Below are 17,831 nucleotides of genomic sequence, written 5' to 3'. Positions count from 1 at the left end.
CGCCGGCCAGACCTGGGGGGGCTGTGAGTGCGGGGACTCGGGTGCGGACCGGAAGGAAGCCTGGGGGTCAGCCTAGGGGTCAGCGCTGGCCCGCGGCGCCCATCCGCAAAGCCGGCGGCCTCCTGCCCAGGAGCGCAGTTGTTCACTGTTGTTTTTGCGGTACTGTACCTTGAATCCAGGGCCTTCACTCCGAGCTATATCCCCGGCCCCTCCCGCCCTCTTTCCCTTAGTCCCTGAGTTACCCAGGGTAAGCTTGAACTTGCGATCTTCCTGCCCCAGCCTTCCAGGGTGTTGAGATTTCAGGCCGGTTCCAGTAGCCTGTCCTTTTAATTCTTCCAAGTCCATTTTGGGGTGGGGCATGAAGTTTTGCAGGTAGATATGCAGCAGAGCCTGGTGCCTCTCCCCCGTCAGGACAGCCCTGTTGTCACAGAGCTGTCCTTAGGGTTGGTATGAGGCTGTCTCCCTGGACACTTGCTGAGATAGGTGGGTCTTTCCCAGCGTTTGTATTGAAGGCCTAGGTGTGAGTCTCACCTTCAGAGTCAGCTGGCCAGCAAGTTCTGCACCCCTTGTGCAAGGGCCCTGGGGCAGGAGAAACGAGCAGGTTCCAGCCCTGGGTGGGTCTTCCTGCTCCTGTGCAGCTGGTGCTGCTGCTTGGTGTGGCTGGGCTTCAAGGAGGCGGGGAACTCAGCACCCTTGGACATCTGAGTCTGGCCCTGGAGGGTCCTGTGTGGGCAGGACAGGGTGTGCCTTCCATGGACTGAACGCCTTTTTGTTTGTTGCCTGCCGGTGGCAGATGTGAGTGACATCGGCCGCTTCCTCAGCGTGTTTCAGGAGCCGCATGCAGGCGTCCTCCAGGCCGCGCGGCAGCTGCTTGAGGATGAGCAGGCCCCTCTACGGCAGAAGCTGCTGGCCGACCTGCTGCAGAGTGCAAGCCAGAACATCGCAGCTGAGACGCGGGCCCAGGACCCACCTTGGTTTGACGGTGTGTGGACAGGGCTGGGGAACATGGTGGGTGCTGAGCTATTTCCTCAGCCCTTTTTAATTTAAGACGGGGTTCTCACTAAGTTGCTCAGCCTGTGCTTGAAGTTGCAGTTCTCCTGCGTCAGCCTCAGTAGTTGGAATTCCTTTGTAAGGCTGAGTAATATCCTGCCTTGTGGGTGGAGCTGATGGAAACGGAGGTGCCTGCCTTTGCTCTGGCCTTGGGACCCTGGTGCCTGCAGCCCTTCTGGAAAAAGAGCTGGTGGACCAGCCAGGGATAAGCCCTTGGTGGGATTTGAGATGCCTGCGAAATGAAAATCAAATGCGTTGCTGTGTCACTGCCAGCTGTTCCCCGGGTATGGCTTCTGCACAGCCTGTGACTCGGGGATCTTCTTCCTGGCAGGCCTGGAGTCCCGCTTTAGGAACAAGTCTGGCTACCTGAGATACAGCTGTGAGAGCCGGATCCGGGGCTACCTGAGAGAGGTGAGCCTGTGCGGAGGGCCTGCGTGCCTGGCAGAGGTGACGTTCTCTGTCCCACTCACCCAACTTCCCTCTCTCCAGCCTCTGGCCGCCCTTGTCTGCTGGCCGAGGTCTCCTCCCTTTCCCTCTTGTGGAGTCCTGCTGTGTGGGAACCGATCTTGACTCATGTGTCTGTCGCCACAGGGTTGAGTTTTCCGTGCCCTCCATTTGCTCTGATGGACACCTCCACGCTGGGCATCCGTGTGGCTCGTGGCTCAGACCACGGGCCTTTGACCACAGGCCTGGGCTTGGCAGGCTCTGGAGGGCACACGGGCACAGGCCGCTGGGATCCTTACCAGCCTCAGCCCGTGCCCAGGCTCAGTCAGCCTCCCCTTTTCAGGTGAGCAGCTATGCCTCTGAGGTGGCCGTGGGGGCTCGAGAGGAGTACCTGCGTGTCCTCGGCTCCATGTGTCAGAAGCTCAAGGCTGTGCAGTACCACGGCAGCTACTTTGACAGAGGGGCCGAGGCCGGAGGCCGGCTGTGTACACTGGAGGGCTGGTTCTCCTGTCAGGTGAGTGGCACCCTTTATCCCGTGCCACCCTGGTGGCTTGCCTGGCTCAGCCCTCTGGTTGAGGTGGAAAGGACTTAGCCCTTGGTCTGGGCAAAACTGGGGGTCAGGGTACCCGCATCCAGAGTGAGGAGCATGGCCTCAGCAGGGTGGGGGGGTGCCCTGGGGGCCTGGGAATCTGCATTTGTGACAGGCTGTGCCTGGGAACCCCAGCCTTGTCCCACTGTTCTGGTAGGAAAGGTTCTCTTGTGGGGCCTGGTGGAGTAGGTTAAGCAGAAGGTGCAAGGTTCCTGTGCACGGCAGCCTGAGAGGTGTTCACCTCCACGGGCCTTCCGGGCAGGGTTCAGGCAGTCAGGGCCAGGGCTGGGGCAGCACTGCCAGGCACTAGTTGAGCTCAGCCCCGGGGTCGGCCTCCTCCTGGATGTGGAGAACTCTTTTCCTGCCTCTACCACCATTCTGTGAAGTGTCAGGCGTGTTCCAGCCTCTGGCAATGATGGCACCTGAACCTAGCTTGTCCTTGGCCCCTGTGATGGCGGACCTCTAGCCACTTGCAAACTGCAGGTGCATTTCTGGTCCACCCCAATGGGCCTTCCTGGTGGTTCAGGCAGCAGAGCCTGGTGGCAGGAGTGGCTTCCAGTGGCTTCTAGCCCTTGCTGCCACTGCTGGCCAGTTCTTCTGGAAGAAGTCCAGACTCTGCCCTTGAAAAACTTCCTCCTGCCACATTTGCTTTACCTTCAGATTTCGAAGGAGCTTACTCACCCACTCACTGGGGACCTTCTGGAGCCAGGCATCCAGGGGATAGGGAGATGGTACATCCCTCTTGCCTGCCCTAGAGGTGCCAGTGGGAGGGGAAGGGTGTGGGAACCAGAGAGGAAGAGTGGCTCTGTGACCGGGGCAGCTACGGGGGTGCTCAGGTGGCAGGCGGAGCTGTAGGGTTCAGCACATGTCCCACAGACATCTTGCCAGTGAGTGCCAAGGGACTGGGGAGGTTTGGTGAGGTGGCCAGCCTGAGTAGGGGTGACAGGGAAATATCCAGGACCCATGGGGAGTGGACGGTCTGTGGCCCTGGCCTGCCACATGGTGGCTGTGGCCTCCAAAAGTCCATGCCTTCCTCATGGAGCTAGGATGTAGGGCTGGGGTTGACCCTGTGCCATGGAGCACTGGGGATGACGGCTGCCCCAGGTGCCCATCCAAGGCTGCTGCAGGCATCTGCTGAGGATGCTGTCCTGACGAACAGTGACAGTAACTGAGTGGTCCCCTGGGGATCCCAAACACATAGGCAGAACTCCTGAATCCCCATCTGCCCCAGACAGCGTTTTCAGCGGCCAGGTGCTCATGGGGCCTGCTGCTTGGTGAGCTTGTCTGCCAGGGAGGAGGTCAGTGGAGCCTCATTCCCCCTTATCTCTGGTCACACAGGGTCCTTTTGACCTGGAAGACTGTGCCTCAAAGCATTCCATCAACCCCTACAGCAACCGGGAAAGCCGGATCCTCTTTAGCACATGGAACCTGGACCACATGTGAGTGTGCTTCACAGGGCCTCTGGGTGGGAGGCTGGGCCTCAGACCCGGGCTCACAAACCGAAGAGCAGCTGCAGGGTCCTGCTCTGCCAGGCTGCTTGGTGGCACCTCATGGTCGTCACCACCATGTTTCCAAGGTGGTGCCTGTGTGCCCTGGTCCAGGGAAGGGGCCTGGCGGGACGTGCAGGGGGCTGCTGTGTGGGTGTTGCTCTTGTGCCTTCCGTCAGACATGTGCTTGACACCCAGCTGTCACCCCTCTGCCCTTTGGTTCCTCTGGATGGAGTGGAGACTGGCCCTTCCAGGGCCACGGCCAGGTTGTCAGAGGCTGAGGGCTGTGTGCTTGAGCCAGAGGACCTGGGAAGGCAGGAGCTCTGGCTGTGTATTGTTTTCCTGTTGCTGGAACAAACCACCTGCTACCTGTAGCTTAAGGCAGAGAGGTTTATTTGGTTCATGGTTTCAGAGTTCAGTCCATGGTCAGGGGCTTCAAGGAGAAATGGCATGGTGGAAAGTCTAGTGGAGGACAGCTGCTCAGCCTGTGGTGGCCAAGAAGTAGAGGGAGGAGCAGGGGACAAGCGTACAGCCTTCTGGGTCACACCCCCAGTGACCATCTCCTGTGTCCAGACCCCAAACCCAGTGGCACATTCATTGCTAGATGACTGCCTTGGCGAGCAGAGTGCTCCAGTCACCTTCCAAATGCGCCATCTCTGAACACAGGAGACATTTGGGGACTTTTAGGTCAGATACAGCTTGTGGGGGCTTCTGGGCCAGCAGTGGCTGTCCCAGCTGGGGATCTGTGGCAGCTCCGTGTGAGCCAGGGCAGGTGGGAACACTTGGCTCTAACCATGAGACCTCCTTGAGTCTCACTGCATCTGGACCTTGCTGTGGAGTTAGATCTTCTAGTGTCCTTGAGATACGGCATTCTGTAGTAAAGGGCACATTTCAGTTAAGAGTCGGTGCTTGTCTTTTCTATACTCAGCTTTGTTCTCTACCCGCAGGGGAAACTGTTCTGACCCATTTCTGGCCTTTACCACATGTGCATGCGTGTCAGACACACACACACACACACACACACACACACACACATGCACTCTGCAGTGTCCTGTGTTATCCTGTCCTGTGCTCAGGTGACCTGCATGGTAACCTTGACAGTGTGGGCAGGATTCTGCTTAACATTAGGTCACTCACTGTGGGTTCACTGTTGCCCTGAGACCCTACTCTCTGTACCTCAGCACATGCAGCCCTGGGCCGGCGAGCAGTATAGACTCAGGGCCCACCCAGCCTGCGCAGGGCCCAGGAGTGTGGGAATGCCAGCGTGGGAGAGCACTGCCCTGTGTCTGCCCTGTGTCTTTTCCCTGCGAGGAAAGTGCTGGGTCCCAGGACAGCCTTGTCCCCTGGGGTACTCCTGCCAGGTCACATGCTCACCAGGTGTTCTGCGTCACAGCCACCACTTGGTGTCACTGTGCCTCTCTGGGATGTCTGCAGGGTGACAAACCATTTCTCTGGATTTAGTTCTTGTTTTCCTGATTGCCCGGAAGCCTGGTGTCTCTTTAGTCCTGTATGATGCTTCTAGTGGCTCCCTTTTTCCTGAGCTTTTGGTCTTCCTCATTTGTGAGGGTCGATCCCCAGCTTGGCCTCTGTCCCCTGATGCCTTTATCAGGACAGGGTGTAGCCTGCCTTCTTGTGGAGCGACCCTTCCAACCTGTTTGTCGTGAACCTCCTCCTGGTCTTTCCCGGCTGGTCCGTGAGCTCTCTTCCTGCGTGGGGCTCCCCAGGCAGTCTGCCTGCTCTGGAACGCTGATTCATCAGTGTGGGACACCACTCTGGGGACCCATGAAGAAAGGCACAGATATGACAGTGGCAGTTGAAGGTGCAGGGCAGGGGGCTGGGAAAGTAGCTCAGTGGCGCCGCTGCCTGCCTCACAAGCACAAGGTCACGAGTTTCATCCCGGTACCAAAAAAAATAAAACAAAGACACAGGGTGAGCAGAGTGGTGACGTATCATGAAACACCCATTTCCATATTCGGCTGTTTCCCCTCCCTTCTAATGAACGCATTCATGCTTCTTTACTGGGCTTTCATTAAAGTATAGGTTTCACTGCAGTCATTAGGAAGTTGCAGAAACCCTGGTCTGTCTCCTCCCCAGTGGAGCCAGGCCTGCTCCTGACGGGTGGGGGTCAAAGCCACAGGCCAGCTACATGTGATGAAACAAATTGTGGGGCAGAGCATGGGGCTGTCCACCCATAGGGTCAGAGCATGCTGTGGCTTGGGAGGCTGGGTGCAGGTTCAGGAGGAATCCGTAGACTTTGCAGGGGGTCAGGCCCTAGTAAGCAGCATGCCGGGTGGCTGTCCCAGCCTCTGGGCACCTGTCCCAGGAGGGTGGCCTGGCCCTGCCGACCCTGAGCATGGGGCCCTGGACTCAGAGTCTGAGACCGGGGTGGCATGAGGGCTGCCTGGGGAGGGTGGTGGTGCAGGGCCATGGGTGAGGCCTCCCTGTGGCCCTGGTGGGTGGCATCACCTGCATCTGCCCCACTGTGATTTCATCTTCATTTCCCTTGTCATTGTGCCCATCTTGGGTCCTTTACTTCATGACTTTCGTGATTTTTAAAAATTCTCGCTTTATTTATTTATTTTTGGTTTCTTATTCGTTTTCTGTCTTTTTTTTTTGGTATTGGAGATCGAACCTGTGCTTATGAGGCAGGTGCGGGAACCACTGAGCTAAATCCCAGGACCTGTTTTCTGTCTTTTTTTTTTTTTTCATTCTAACACATATTTAAAGCCATGCGTCTCTTCAATATTGATTTAGCCACATCTCTGTTTTATTATACAGCACTAAAGACTTTATAGTGCCCATTATGAGTTTATTCCAGAGACGTTTTACTCTTGTTTCTGATTGTTGCTCACTGTGGTCTTTCTACTTATATAAACAGTGCTGTCTCCCCACACCCAGAACCTTCCGCGACTCCACTCCTTTTGCTGGATTTCAGCTTTCCATGGCCTCCGGGGTAGCGCAGCATTTTCTTCCCCTTTCTTAGTGCATTTCTGTGTCGTTTTTTCGCAGCCTTCCTTATCAGCGCACATGGGTTGTAGAGACCAGTGTTTTCCTCTTGCAGACTCACACATGCCCACAACACACACAGATCGCTTCCCCGCCCGAGTCAGCCACCCTTGTCTGTCTGAGTCTTTTCTGCCTCTGTCACGGTTGTGGCTCTCTGCACTGGAACTGAGCCCTGCGTGCTTTCTGGCTGTGACACAGACAGGAGGTGCCTGACTCCCTTTCTCCCAGCCGACAGCTGTCCCGCCCCTCCGGTTTATTCCTCCCTTGATCGCCAAGGATGGATGGGGCAGCCGGGATCGGTGTCCTCCTACCATTGTCCCGTTACCCTGTGGCTGCTGCACTGTCAGCAGAGGAACTGTCTCCCACTCCTGCACTCCAGACACTGTTACCCCCAGGATCAGGGAGGGCTCCGGCCCTTTACTGACATCTCTGTCCTCCCGAGTCCCGATAAGCCGTGGTGAGCACAGCCGTGTGCCATTTTTGATGGGGACACAGCGGCTTTCAATCACACAGTTTATAGCTCCCCAAGTCCCCAGACGGCTGGCTTGACAGCTGTGCCACCATGACACCTGTCCTGGAGCTGTCCGCTTTCAGTGACTGCCATGGGCTTGAACTTGAACCAAGCCGCACAGCTGAGTTAAGACCAGTCAGCAGGCTCACATTCAGACCACTTGATGGCCTGTGGCTGCTCTGTGAGTGGCAGGCTCCTCATGTATCCTGGGCTGGTCCAGGAGGGCTGCTTAGGCACTGGCAGTCTGCCTGCCACGTCCTGTGGCACAGATCCTGTCCCAGTGAAGCCTCCTTCCAGTGGCCTGGCGCACCTGCTTGTGATTGATTTCTCCAGTAGCATGGGCTCAGAGAGTCTTCTCCTGAGTGGTGTGGACAGAGTGGGTAGCTTCAGAAAAGAGCTATAAACACTAGGTGCTCCAGACACCAGCAGCCAATACAGATTAGCGACAGAGGCCGGCACCTGGCAGCAGTGGCCGGCATTAGCTGGCAGCAGCTGGCAGTGGCAGTGGTGGTGTCAGCTGTCCGTGTCTAGCATTAGCTGGCGTCGGATCGTGGCTGGCGGTTTCAGAGGCCAGCAGCTCAGAGCTGTAACCCTGAGGGCTGAGGCTGCTGGTAACCCAAAGCCCTGCCATAATTTCGTCTGCCTGGCGACAGCGGGGTGCTGAGGGACCTAACTTGCCTGGAGAGTCCCGACTGTGTCCTCTCTGGGAGGGGCCTGTGGATCCCCGGAGCTCCCTGTCACAGTGTCTTTGCTTGCAGCATCGAGAAGAAGCGCACCGTTGTACCTACGCTGGCGGATGCTATCCAGCAGCAGGGCGGCAGGGAGGTAGACTGGGAGTACTTCTACAGCCTGCTCTTCACCCCGGAGAACCTGAAGCTGGTGCACATCGCCTGCCACAAGAAGACCACCCACAAGCTCGAGTGTGACCCCCGAAGAATCTACAGATCCCGGTTGGGGCCGAAGAGGAGGCGGCCTGCCCGAAAGTGCCAGTGACCCTGTGCTCTGCCCTCCCTCTGCCTTGCCCAGGCTGACTGAAATGGAAATGGGTGCTGTTTTTTTTTTGTCATTCCAGTAGTTCCTGGAGAACGTCAGAGCTGTTTCCTGGGGTCCTGGTGTGAGGTCCGAACCCATCCACACTGCCTTCTGAGAACCCAGCCTCCAGAGCCAGCATGCATGCTCACTGGACACGCTTAGATCCCAGCTGAGCGTGGGAAAATGGTCTTGTGCTCAGGGTCCTCCACATTCTGCCTTTGTCAGCGCTGTGCGTCTCGGGAGGGTCTCTGCTGCCACTGGGGCTGAACGTGGCTGCGAGAGTGAGGGTCGTGTGTTCTTCTGCCTCAGCTCTGTGCTATTTGCTCACAAAGGGCAGCTTAGTCTCTGGACTCCTCTGAAAGCCACGGAGGGGTGTGACCATCTGTAAAATGTTTGCGTGCCATAAAAGCAAGCCGGGGAGAGACTGCTGAGTTGTATACAGTGCAGCATGGGAGACCAGATGTCCATAGGGAATTTGCTGCATCACGTCGAGCTGTGTGAATTGCTGTTTCGTGGGTGAATAATGGTCAGGTATCATTCATTTCACGATTCTGCCCAGTCACGTACACAGGCGAGTGGCAGTGTTTGAAGCTTCCTGAGGTGCTTGTACATGGGAACGGAAAGCCACTGAACGTACAAGAGGTCTGGCTGTGGAGTGTGACCTGCTGGCTTGGGAAGCAGGGACAGTCTGGAAAAACACCCCAAACTGCTCAGAGCAGTAATCCTAGGGATGTGGCGGGAGGGGTCACAGCACAAGGGACTTATTCCTACATCATGTATTTACAATACTTGAGTTCTTAAAGTGATCATTTTGTAGTAGTACTTTATAATGTACTTTGCAAAGTGCTATATTTTGTAATATTTGGATGTTTTTTACTTACATAAAAATAAAGCTTTTCCAAAAGAGACATGTCCAAAAGCTGTACTCATCAAGAATGATGGAATAATGAGGGCTCAGGGAGCTCTGAGCAGTTGACATGGGTGGTTCCATCCTCAGTGGCACAGCGTGTGGGCTTTCACAGCTTCTGCGTGGCAGCAGCATCTGTGGTCTGTCAGGAAGGAGGGCACTGGGAGTGGGGCGCCCAGCTTCTGCATGCAGAACTTGTGCACAGAACTTTCTGGCAGTCGGTGGGCCCCACATGTGCAGCCAGGAGCTGGATGGAAGCCTCTGCAGTGAGGTCTGGAGAACAAGCTGCTCCAGTTCCCAGGCCCCCTGGCACCCAGGCCTGGTGTGCACCGCTTCCGGCCTCTCACTGTGGGCCTGCGTGAGCGCAGCCTTTCTCCTAAGCACCCTGACAGAGGGCCGCTGCCTCTCTCTGTGCCTGTCTGGCGTCCCTGGTAACAGCATGATGCATGCGATGCAGGTCCCCTGTGCTGTGCCCAGTGTGTCTGAGTCTGGTGAGCCAGAACACACACAAATTACACCAAGCCGTTTGGTACTCACAGCTAGGCAGCAAGGGCCAGTGGTAGCCTTTGTAAGCTGGTCCCTAGGGCGCAGGAAAGCAGCCAGGGCAGAGGGAATCTTGACAGCCCATACCCTGCCCTGCTGGGAGACCCAGGACTCGCCTGGCAGCTGTGAGGACTGTCCTGCTGGGAGAGGAAGGGACCCTGCATGTGCTAAGGAAGGTCACTGGAGGGTGGCAGGCAAAGTGTCCCAGCCTCCCCAGGATGCTGTCCTGTGGTAGGTTATGGGCTGGCTGTCCTCCAGGAAGGAGAGACGTCCTAGGAGCCCAGGGAGGGGGGCCCCTACTGCTGCGGTGTCCCGGTGCTGATGCTGGGCTTCAAAGGACAAATGGTGAGATTGCAGAGGCCACCACTCTCCCTGCAGTCTCTGCAGACAGAAGGCTACAGTGAGCAAGGCCTCAGGGTCCTGGCCTTCCTGCCCCTACGAGGAAACAGCCAGCCAGCTGCCATCAGTTCTGGCCACCCAAGTGACAGGGCTCTTGGAGGAGCTGACACTGGCAGGAGCCAGAGCTCAGGGACCAGAGGAGGCATGCTGGGTCTTAGGAAGGACCACCACGATGGCAGGAGGTGGTGAGCAGGGGCTAAGCAAGACCATGCTGCAGACTAAGGTTATCCACTGAAAGGATCCTGGAAGGGATCTGGCCAAACCCTAAACTGCCAGTGCAGAGAAGATCTGTGGCTTCGTCTGCCTGAGGCCATGGCCCTGCTGCATCAATTTGAGCTGGGACAGTTGGAGTGAAGCAGCCAAGGTCCTCAGGAGTGCCTTGCAGACACAGCTGACACCCAGTAATACTCAGACACCAGAGCTTGGCCCCGCTTCCGTGGTTGACACCCCTCCTCACAGGGAGGATGACTGGGTCTGAGTCCCTGATGGGAGGAGATACCCAGAAGGCCAGGCATGCCTACCTCCTCCCTGCTGCGTCTGATACCTGGGCTGCTACGGTGACTCCATCCCCACTCAACAGCAGCCTTTGGGGACCTAGGCTGGCCATCCCTGCCACCTCAAATCTAGAAGAGTCCACTGGGTTGTCTGTTCTGCCATCTAAAGTGGCACCATCAGGTCTCTGGGGCTGGCCTGGGTGAAGGAGAAGGGAGAAGGACTCATGTTGGGACCTGCCCAGGACTGAGGTTTGCAGGGCAGCTGACCAGGATGGTGCTCACACCAGGCACGGCAATCTGTGAGGGCTGAGGCTGGCACATGGACAGGGTGGCCCAGAAGGGACATGTGTTCCATTCCACAGGGACCACGAGGATGCGGCTTTCCTGTAGTCACCCTGCAATGGAGGACAGTGGCGCTGACTAAAGGCTACTTATGGGAAGGATGGGATGCTCTAGTCTGAGCCAAGGCACTGCCTCTCAACAGGTGCTGTTTTTAATCACCACTCACGCAGCAATGCAAGGTTGTACTTTATTTTTCCTGGCTCTCAGTGACTTTACAAGCAACACTTTCAAATTCTAGTTCATCAATCAATAAGTCACAATGTTATTCCTGGTAGGTGAAGGTCATGGCTAATGGGAAAATGGTCACCATGGAAACTAGGATGACTGCACAAAAATCACTGGTATGGGGAGTGAGAAAGGTTTTGAACTGGAAAAGCACTGAAAAATGTCTTACAGGTGCATTGTGCTCCTGTTTATGTTACGGGAAATACTTCCTAGGCCTCCAGGGCAGACAGCTTAGAGGTCCTGGGCAGCTGTGGTCACCAAGCCAGAGGCTCCTGCTCTCTCAGGACAAGTCCCCACTGCTCACCAGGGAACCCCTCCTTAGGCAAGGCTGGTGGCAGGAGAGGCTGGAGAAGGTCTCTGTGCATGGTGGGACTGGGGGCAAAGGTAGCACCCCGAGGCTGGCTGAGCTAGTGAGTGAGAGGAAGAAGTACCCAAGAGAAGGATGGGGGCCATGCCTGGTTCACAGCCTGACAGGTGGTCCCAGCCAGGGACAGGATTCACTTCTTCCCTGGGCTCTCAAACGTTTGAGGAAGAAATAGTTTTAGGTACGTTGCTTTAAAAGTATTTTCAAAACGTATATTTTATTCTTCTCCCACATGTATTTGGCAGAGTTTTCAAGGCAAGCAGGTCCACCTTCAGAAATACAGAAGAGGCCTTTAGAGAGTGGCGCTGAATTAATCTCAAGACTCATCAGCTTCCTATAACGGACAGTGTGCCAGCATGTTACCTACACAATGCTGACAGAGATCGCCTTCGGCTAAACCCCCAGCTGGACTGCTGCAGTCCTGCAAGGCAAGCTCCCTGGGTGCCTGGCGTTTTGTGCTGTTCATTTCCATGGGTCACTTCTGAAGTCCCACAAGGGACACATTCCCTTGGAGAAGCATTTCATATAAATCTTAACGATTTGTTCCATTGTCAAATCGTTAATTGTGTGAAGTATGTAAAAAAAAAAAATCACTGTTTTCTACATTTCTGCATCTTCGTCATCCTCGTCATCTTTGGCTCTGAAATGCATTTTTCTGAATTCTCGTCTGCTCATTGAAGGACAAGAGGAGGAGGCCGGCGGCAGGTCCTTAAGAGGGGAGGAAAGCAGGGACTTGAGTCTCAGCGATGCCACACACACACCCGCACCACGTCTGCAGTGCACCCCACTCAGTGCTGTGCCTCGCTTCTGGTCTGCACACCCCGCCCTGGTGCAGAAGGTGCCGGCTCAAAACCAGAGGCAGCAAGACGGGTGCAGGGGGCCTCTGTGTCCCTAGGCCTGCAGACAGGGCCTGGCACACCCCCTTTCACCTGGCACCGCCTGGCATTGACTCGGTTGGGAGCTGGAGGGCGGGACCTCGGTGGGCAAGGTCCTAGCCTTTCTCATGCTGCTTAAGTTGCTACTTGTTTGAGCCATTACTCACACACAGAGGCGCGGTCTTACCTGCATGAGCTCCACGTTCCCGAAGAACCGGCTCACTGGCAGGGGCTGATTGCTGTCATCGTCCAGAAGGGCGCTGTTGTCCATCTGAAGCAGGGGCTCCTGCGTCTCTGCTGTGGCAGATGCTGCCTCGTGGGTTCCCCTGGGACTCCCGTTGGACTCCTCTGCCGCCACACTGGCGCAGGGCTCTGGAGGGGACCGGCTGCCCTCGGTCTCAGCGGGGACAGTGTCACTTGCACTGGGCCAGCCACCGTGGGGAAGAGCTGCAGCCTCCTGGTGGGCAGGGACAGCTGTGTCACTGCCCGGGGGCAATGCGCTGTCTTCTGCAGACACGCCTGTGCACGGGGCCCTGGGCGCCACTTCTGGCAGAGCAGTGTTGTCACCTTTGGAGATGAGTTTCTGTAATTCTGCCTTCACGAGGTGACCTTTGTCATACTTGAACTTCTTTGAGGTTCGCCTGTCTGGGGTCTTGTGGGACGAAGTCTGCCAAGGAAGAAAAATATAAGGGAACCCACACAGATCCAGGAAATACAAGGCGTGCACCCCAGAGGCTCCTATGTCTTCTCCCACCCGAGACAATGCGAACGCTGGAACCACAGCTCTCACACCATCACCTGTCGCTCTGCCACCAAGGGGGGAGAGTCCGAGCTGATGGCTAGGAATGAACCTAGACACAAGCCCCAGCATTACCCCGACGCAGTTCCTGTTCTTGGGGGATGCGTGTTTCCTCATGATAAATTACAGTAAAAGACTCCACGTTCATTCCCTGCGACAGGAAGCAAGCTCTGTGAGCGAAGGCAAGAATCTGCGCTTTACTCACAGGGCGGCACCTGCCTCGTCCCATGTGCTCAGCAGGTATTTGTTAAAGTGGCTCTGACAGAGCCCCTCCCAGAGCGAGGCACCTTGCCAGTCACTGGCGTGCAGCTGTGCCAAGTCTGGCTGTGGCACCAGGGAAGCAAAGCCACCCTGGGTGGAAATGACAGCTGCACTAAGCTGAACAGCAGAGGATCTGAGGTCCCTTCCTCACCCCGTGGCCCTGCTCGTGCTCAAGGCTTTACAGAGGGTGACGTAGTGAGGCGATGTGCGCACGTCACTGGGCAGGCCACCTCCGATGGGACCGTCTCGGGGCCGGATCTCTGCAGACACATGCGCTCTGGGGCCAACGCCGGGGCGCATCGCCGAGATGGGCCTCCCTGGTGGTTAATACTGGACACATCTGTGACGGTGGCCCTGCCAGACCGCGGCACTCTGTGGTATGAGGCTCACCAGGCATGCCGTCTTGGGGGACGTGGAGCAGGTGGTGTCCTGGGCGGGGGCTACGATGTCTGCGGAGCAACCTCGGGCTCTCAGGCGCGCTGAAGACCGCACTCCACCTGCGAGCTAGAGCAGTGAGGCTCAGTCAGTGCCCAAGGAAGTGCAGGCACCTCCCACACTCGCACCCGCAGGGAGGGACAGCCTCTGCCTGGAAGTGTGCGCCCAGCACAGCACTGACAGCCTGTCCCCTGACCTCAGCTGGCTGTCAGACATGAGGTCACTTCGCGTGCCTAGAGTACACAGCACGGACCCTTCCTCAAAGCCCTTATACTTCTATGTTGGGTCACAGTCCCTTGCGGCCGGCAACAGGACAGCCAAAGCCGGTGGCCTTATACCTCCTCTCCACCCCGCTCACACAGTGTAAAGCAAGCAGCTTCTGTCCCATAAATCCACTGTCAGCACACCATCCACTTCTGTGTTATCCTGGATAGGTTCAGAATATCTAACCTAACCTGCTTTAGGGATGACTTTAAATTAATTATATCTATTTAATAATAGGAATGATACTTCTGGGAAAGTAGCAAAAATAGCACAAGGCAATGCTGAGAAATGAGCATCCATATAATATCAACTGAACTACAGATTTTGTTTTCATTTCATCAGTTTTTCCATGAAATCCTATTTTCTGTTCCACAATCCAGGCTAGGATGCCATACTGCTCTAAGATAAGAATGCATTCTAAAGCTCAACCTGGAAATTTGAAAATGAAAGTGAATAATAAAGAGAAGTAATGAATGAAACCAAGGAGTGAAGGTAGAAACTGTAAGCTCATAAGCTGCTGTGTCACCAGGCCCTGGACCTGGGGATGCAGGAGTGGAGGGAGGTGTTCCATTCAGCAGCAGAGGAACCAAACACAAAAGGAATACAGGCAGGTTAGAAACTGTTAGGGTGCCTCACTGCCCCATATCCTGGAGCCCTGGGACCTCCAGAGTTGCCGAGGCAGAGGTCCAGGCTCCATGACCACAACTGGAGAGGACATTTTAAAAAGGGGGAGAGCCTTCCTCTCAAGTGAAAGGTCCTGAGTTCGACCCCTGGTATCAAACAAACAAACAAACAAACAAACCACAAGAAACTAAAATGGGAGAAAGCCCACCGTAACCAGGGAAATAAGGATGGGGCAGCCCAGGTCCATAGCCCCAGCCCAAGAACCGAGGGTCAGTCAGGCAGGTGAAGGAAGGAGCTAAAGACAGGAAGAGCCCTGAGCAGCAGCATGGTCACAGAGACAGCAGCTTTGAAACCACTGCTTCAAAGATTCTGACAGAGAGACTTGGGAATATTTGCATAGACTGTGCCTGTTGAGCAGCCCTAATCTGAGAAACCAAAATGCTCCAGGGTCCGAAACTTTCTGAGCATGTTGTTTTGGGCTGAAAAAAACCACCCTATTTTGAAGTAGTATTTTTGCATTAGAGAGGCTCAAGGTATATTGTCTAAAGTGTCTAGTGTCCCACAAAAATTATGAAGCATGTAAGGAAGTGGAAGTAGAATAAAATAGGAAAGTGGAATAAACAAGAGATAAAGGCTGCCTTTGTAAGAGTGACCAGATTTACCAAAGACTTAATGTAGCTGTTACAGACAAGTTGAAGTACAAAAGAGACAGGAAGAAAGAAGTAAAGAGAGATACAAATGTCACATCACACGGAGAGTATAAAGGGCGTCTGAGTGCATGTACATATATACACATATAAAATACAGCCTATAAATACACATATGTACACAAGAAATAACCAAACAGAAATTCTGTAGTTGAAAAGGTACAACAGAGGCTCAACAGCTGATGTTATCTGGCAGAAGAAAGTATAAACAAACTTGAAGGTAGATGGCAGAACATGTAAAGAACAGATAAAATGATGAAGGAAAGCAGCCACTCAGACACACTGGCAGTGTGACACGAAGTAACACACTTGTGACGGGCCAAGCAGAAAGGAGAGAAAAAGGGCTGAAAACTTCCCATGTTTATTCAAAACAACAACAATCCAGACATTCAGGAGTCTCAATGAAATGAACTCCAGGAGGAATAACGCAAACAGGTCAAGCAGGATAAACCCAGAGACTGGACACAGCACTAACATCTGTGAAAGTCAAAGCCCTGCAAGCAGCATTCTCTGCCCTAGCTGAAAGGAGCCTCAGCAACGAACAGCGGCCCCGGGAGAAGCAGTGGAGGCCAGGGGACAGCAGTGTCCAGTGACTGAAAGGAAAAATGCCCGCCGAGGACCCTGTATTCAGCAAAGCTATCTTTCAGAAGTGGAGGCAAAATAAGATGTTTCCAGATGAACAAAAGCTGAGAGAAGCTCTTTCCAGAAGATTCTCTTCAAAGAAACAGTAAAGGGAGTTCTTTGGCTTTGACAGTTCCTCAGAGCCATGCAAAAACAGCAGCACCAGGCGAGGTAATCGCCTACCTGTAAAAGATGCTTCAACGTTTTGTGGCACTGGGGATTGAACCCAGGAAAGCAGAGCCACATCCCTAGCCATTTTCTTCCTTTCTTAAGTAACTTAAGCAAATGCACACAGTAATACCTGGAAAACACATGCAGAAATGTACTGTGTCCACTGCAACAAATCTCAGGATGTGGGTGAATCGGGCTGGGCTCAGGAGATGGCACAGTCAGAATTCCAACCCGCACTGAACAGCGGCGGATGCCATGCAGTCAGTCACCAAAGACCACAGAAGGCGGCCAAAGGGAAGCGCCATCTCCTCGGAGTTAAGTCGTACAGCTCTGCGGCTCATTAAGTCAAGATGTATAAGGCAAAACAGCCGCAAGCACACAATATGTCGTCACATTAAAAGTTTAGTAGAAAGTGTTCATTTATGCAAAGGAAGAAGAGGGAACAAGACACAAGGTGTAACCAGGCACATGCACATCTGTAACACAAGTGGATGGGCTTAAACATTCAACCAAATAGCGGGTGTGATGGCGCACACTTGTAATCCCAGCAGTTGGGAGGCTGAGGCAGGCGGATGATTGGATTGCATAGTGAGACCCCTGCAGTGACTTGTCAGGTTGGATACTAAAAAGGTACAACTGCTGCTGTCTGTAGAGTCGCAGGAAGATGGAACGGGCCGCCTCTGTGTGTCAGGTCAAAGGCCCCAGGGCGCGCGCTTTGGACCCAGTTCCCACTCCCGGCCCTCAAGCCTGGCCCCGTCCCACCACCCTCAGGCCACCTAGGGGCCTGGCAGACCTCAAGCGCTGAGCCGCCTCCCTTAGGGGCATCAATGGAGGAATAGGAACCCCAAGACCGCCAAGAGCCTGTCTTATTCCTGGGAAAGCAGTTTAAGAGCCCACCCCAAGAGGCCAGCTTGGAGCCCCCTTTTCAGGATGTGGGCCCTCCCCGGGGGCGTGGCGTGGCCTGGGCCCCTCCCCGGGGGCGTGGCCTAATAACCAGCACAGCACCTAGGGCATGGCGGGGAACCCCTTACTGCCGGGGGCGAGACCAGGCGGAGACCGCCCATCTTCAGCTCCCCAGACAGTCGGCGCACCCCCTGTGAACGGCAACTCCTCCTCACCTTCCTGCTCCTCATGAGTGTGAGCGGCGATCTCCCCAGAGAAAGAACCCCGAGGCCTCAACCCGAGGCACTGCAGCGTCGGGCGTCATCACGGGTCTAGCCAATCACAGTCCGGCGTCAACAGGCACGTGACCCAACAAAGTTGTTCTTTGCATAAGCAGGCGGGGCGCAGCTCCCCAGTTTAAACCTGGGGAAGGGACGCCGGGCCCGGAAGCCGGGTGTGGCTGGCAGTGCATTTGGGGACCGTTTCCTTCGGTGCCTCCGTGGCCTCCATGTTTGAGTGGGGCGGCTCCTTCGTTGTCCCTGGCGTCTCTCTCCGCAGCTTATCTGTGGGACGCGGGGAGGGCCTACAGCTGGGTTCTCCCTCCTCGCTCCGGCGGGCTTCTCGCTGCGCCCCGCCCTGGTTTCTGGTCCTCGCCGCAGCTGCCCTGGGCGGTGACCCGGCCTGCGATGTTTCCACATCGTCGTGTCTCCCCGCAGCGCGGAGGACCGGGCCGCCCCTCTCGTTCCCAGGAGCAATGCGGCTTCCCCGGGCCAGGGCCGCACCGGGCACTGGGGGACGC

At 55.5% G+C, this 17,831-nt stretch overlaps 2 protein-coding genes across 2 annotated transcripts; one reads left to right on the top strand and one right to left on the bottom strand.

Moving 5' to 3' along the window:
* Positions 1–2: 2 nt before the first annotated feature.
* On the top strand, positions 3–9,044 carry Dffb (DNA fragmentation factor subunit beta; the record flags this gene model as incomplete). The annotated part of the gene is made up of 6 exons (XM_010627895.2): positions 3–159; positions 794–982; positions 1,382–1,461; positions 1,838–2,008; positions 3,422–3,522; positions 7,846–9,044. Coding segments are annotated over 6 exons (933 nt in total), but the record flags the coding sequence as incomplete, so codon positions are not given.
* Positions 9,045–10,959: 1,915 nt separating this feature from the next.
* On the bottom strand, positions 10,960–17,382 carry CUNH1orf174 (chromosome unknown C1orf174 homolog). Its single transcript, XM_010627825.3, has 4 exons — positions 17,269–17,382; positions 13,719–13,832; positions 12,456–12,935; positions 10,960–12,101 (listed from the first exon to the last, which is right to left on the bottom strand). Exons 1-4 carry the CDS (start codon positions 17,281–17,283, stop codon positions 11,994–11,996), a joined length of 717 nt encoding a protein of 238 aa, XP_010626127.1. The 5' UTR covers positions 17,284–17,382; the 3' UTR covers positions 10,960–11,993.
* Between the last annotated feature and the right edge of the window lie 449 nt (positions 17,383–17,831).

This window comes from Fukomys damarensis, unplaced genomic scaffold, assembly GCF_012274545.1.
Source record: "Fukomys damarensis isolate Sample0158 unplaced genomic scaffold, DMR_v1.0_HiC HiC_scaffold_23, whole genome shotgun sequence".
Lineage (NCBI taxonomy): Eukaryota > Metazoa > Chordata > Mammalia > Rodentia > Bathyergidae > Fukomys > Fukomys damarensis.
Note: the sequence above shows the minus strand (reverse complement) of the source record. Positions and strands in the feature narration are given on the sequence as shown.

Coding starts and splice junctions, on each gene's coding strand:
- CUNH1orf174 (XM_010627825.3), bottom strand. Junction 12,936..13,718: donor CCCCCAAGACGGCATGCCTG/GTGAGCCTCATA, acceptor CTTCCTTGGCAG/ACTTCGTCCCACAAGACCCC. Junction 12,102..12,455: donor GGAACGTGGAGCTCATGCAG/GTAAGACCGCGC, acceptor TCCCCTCTTAAG/GACCTGCCGCCGGCCTCCTC.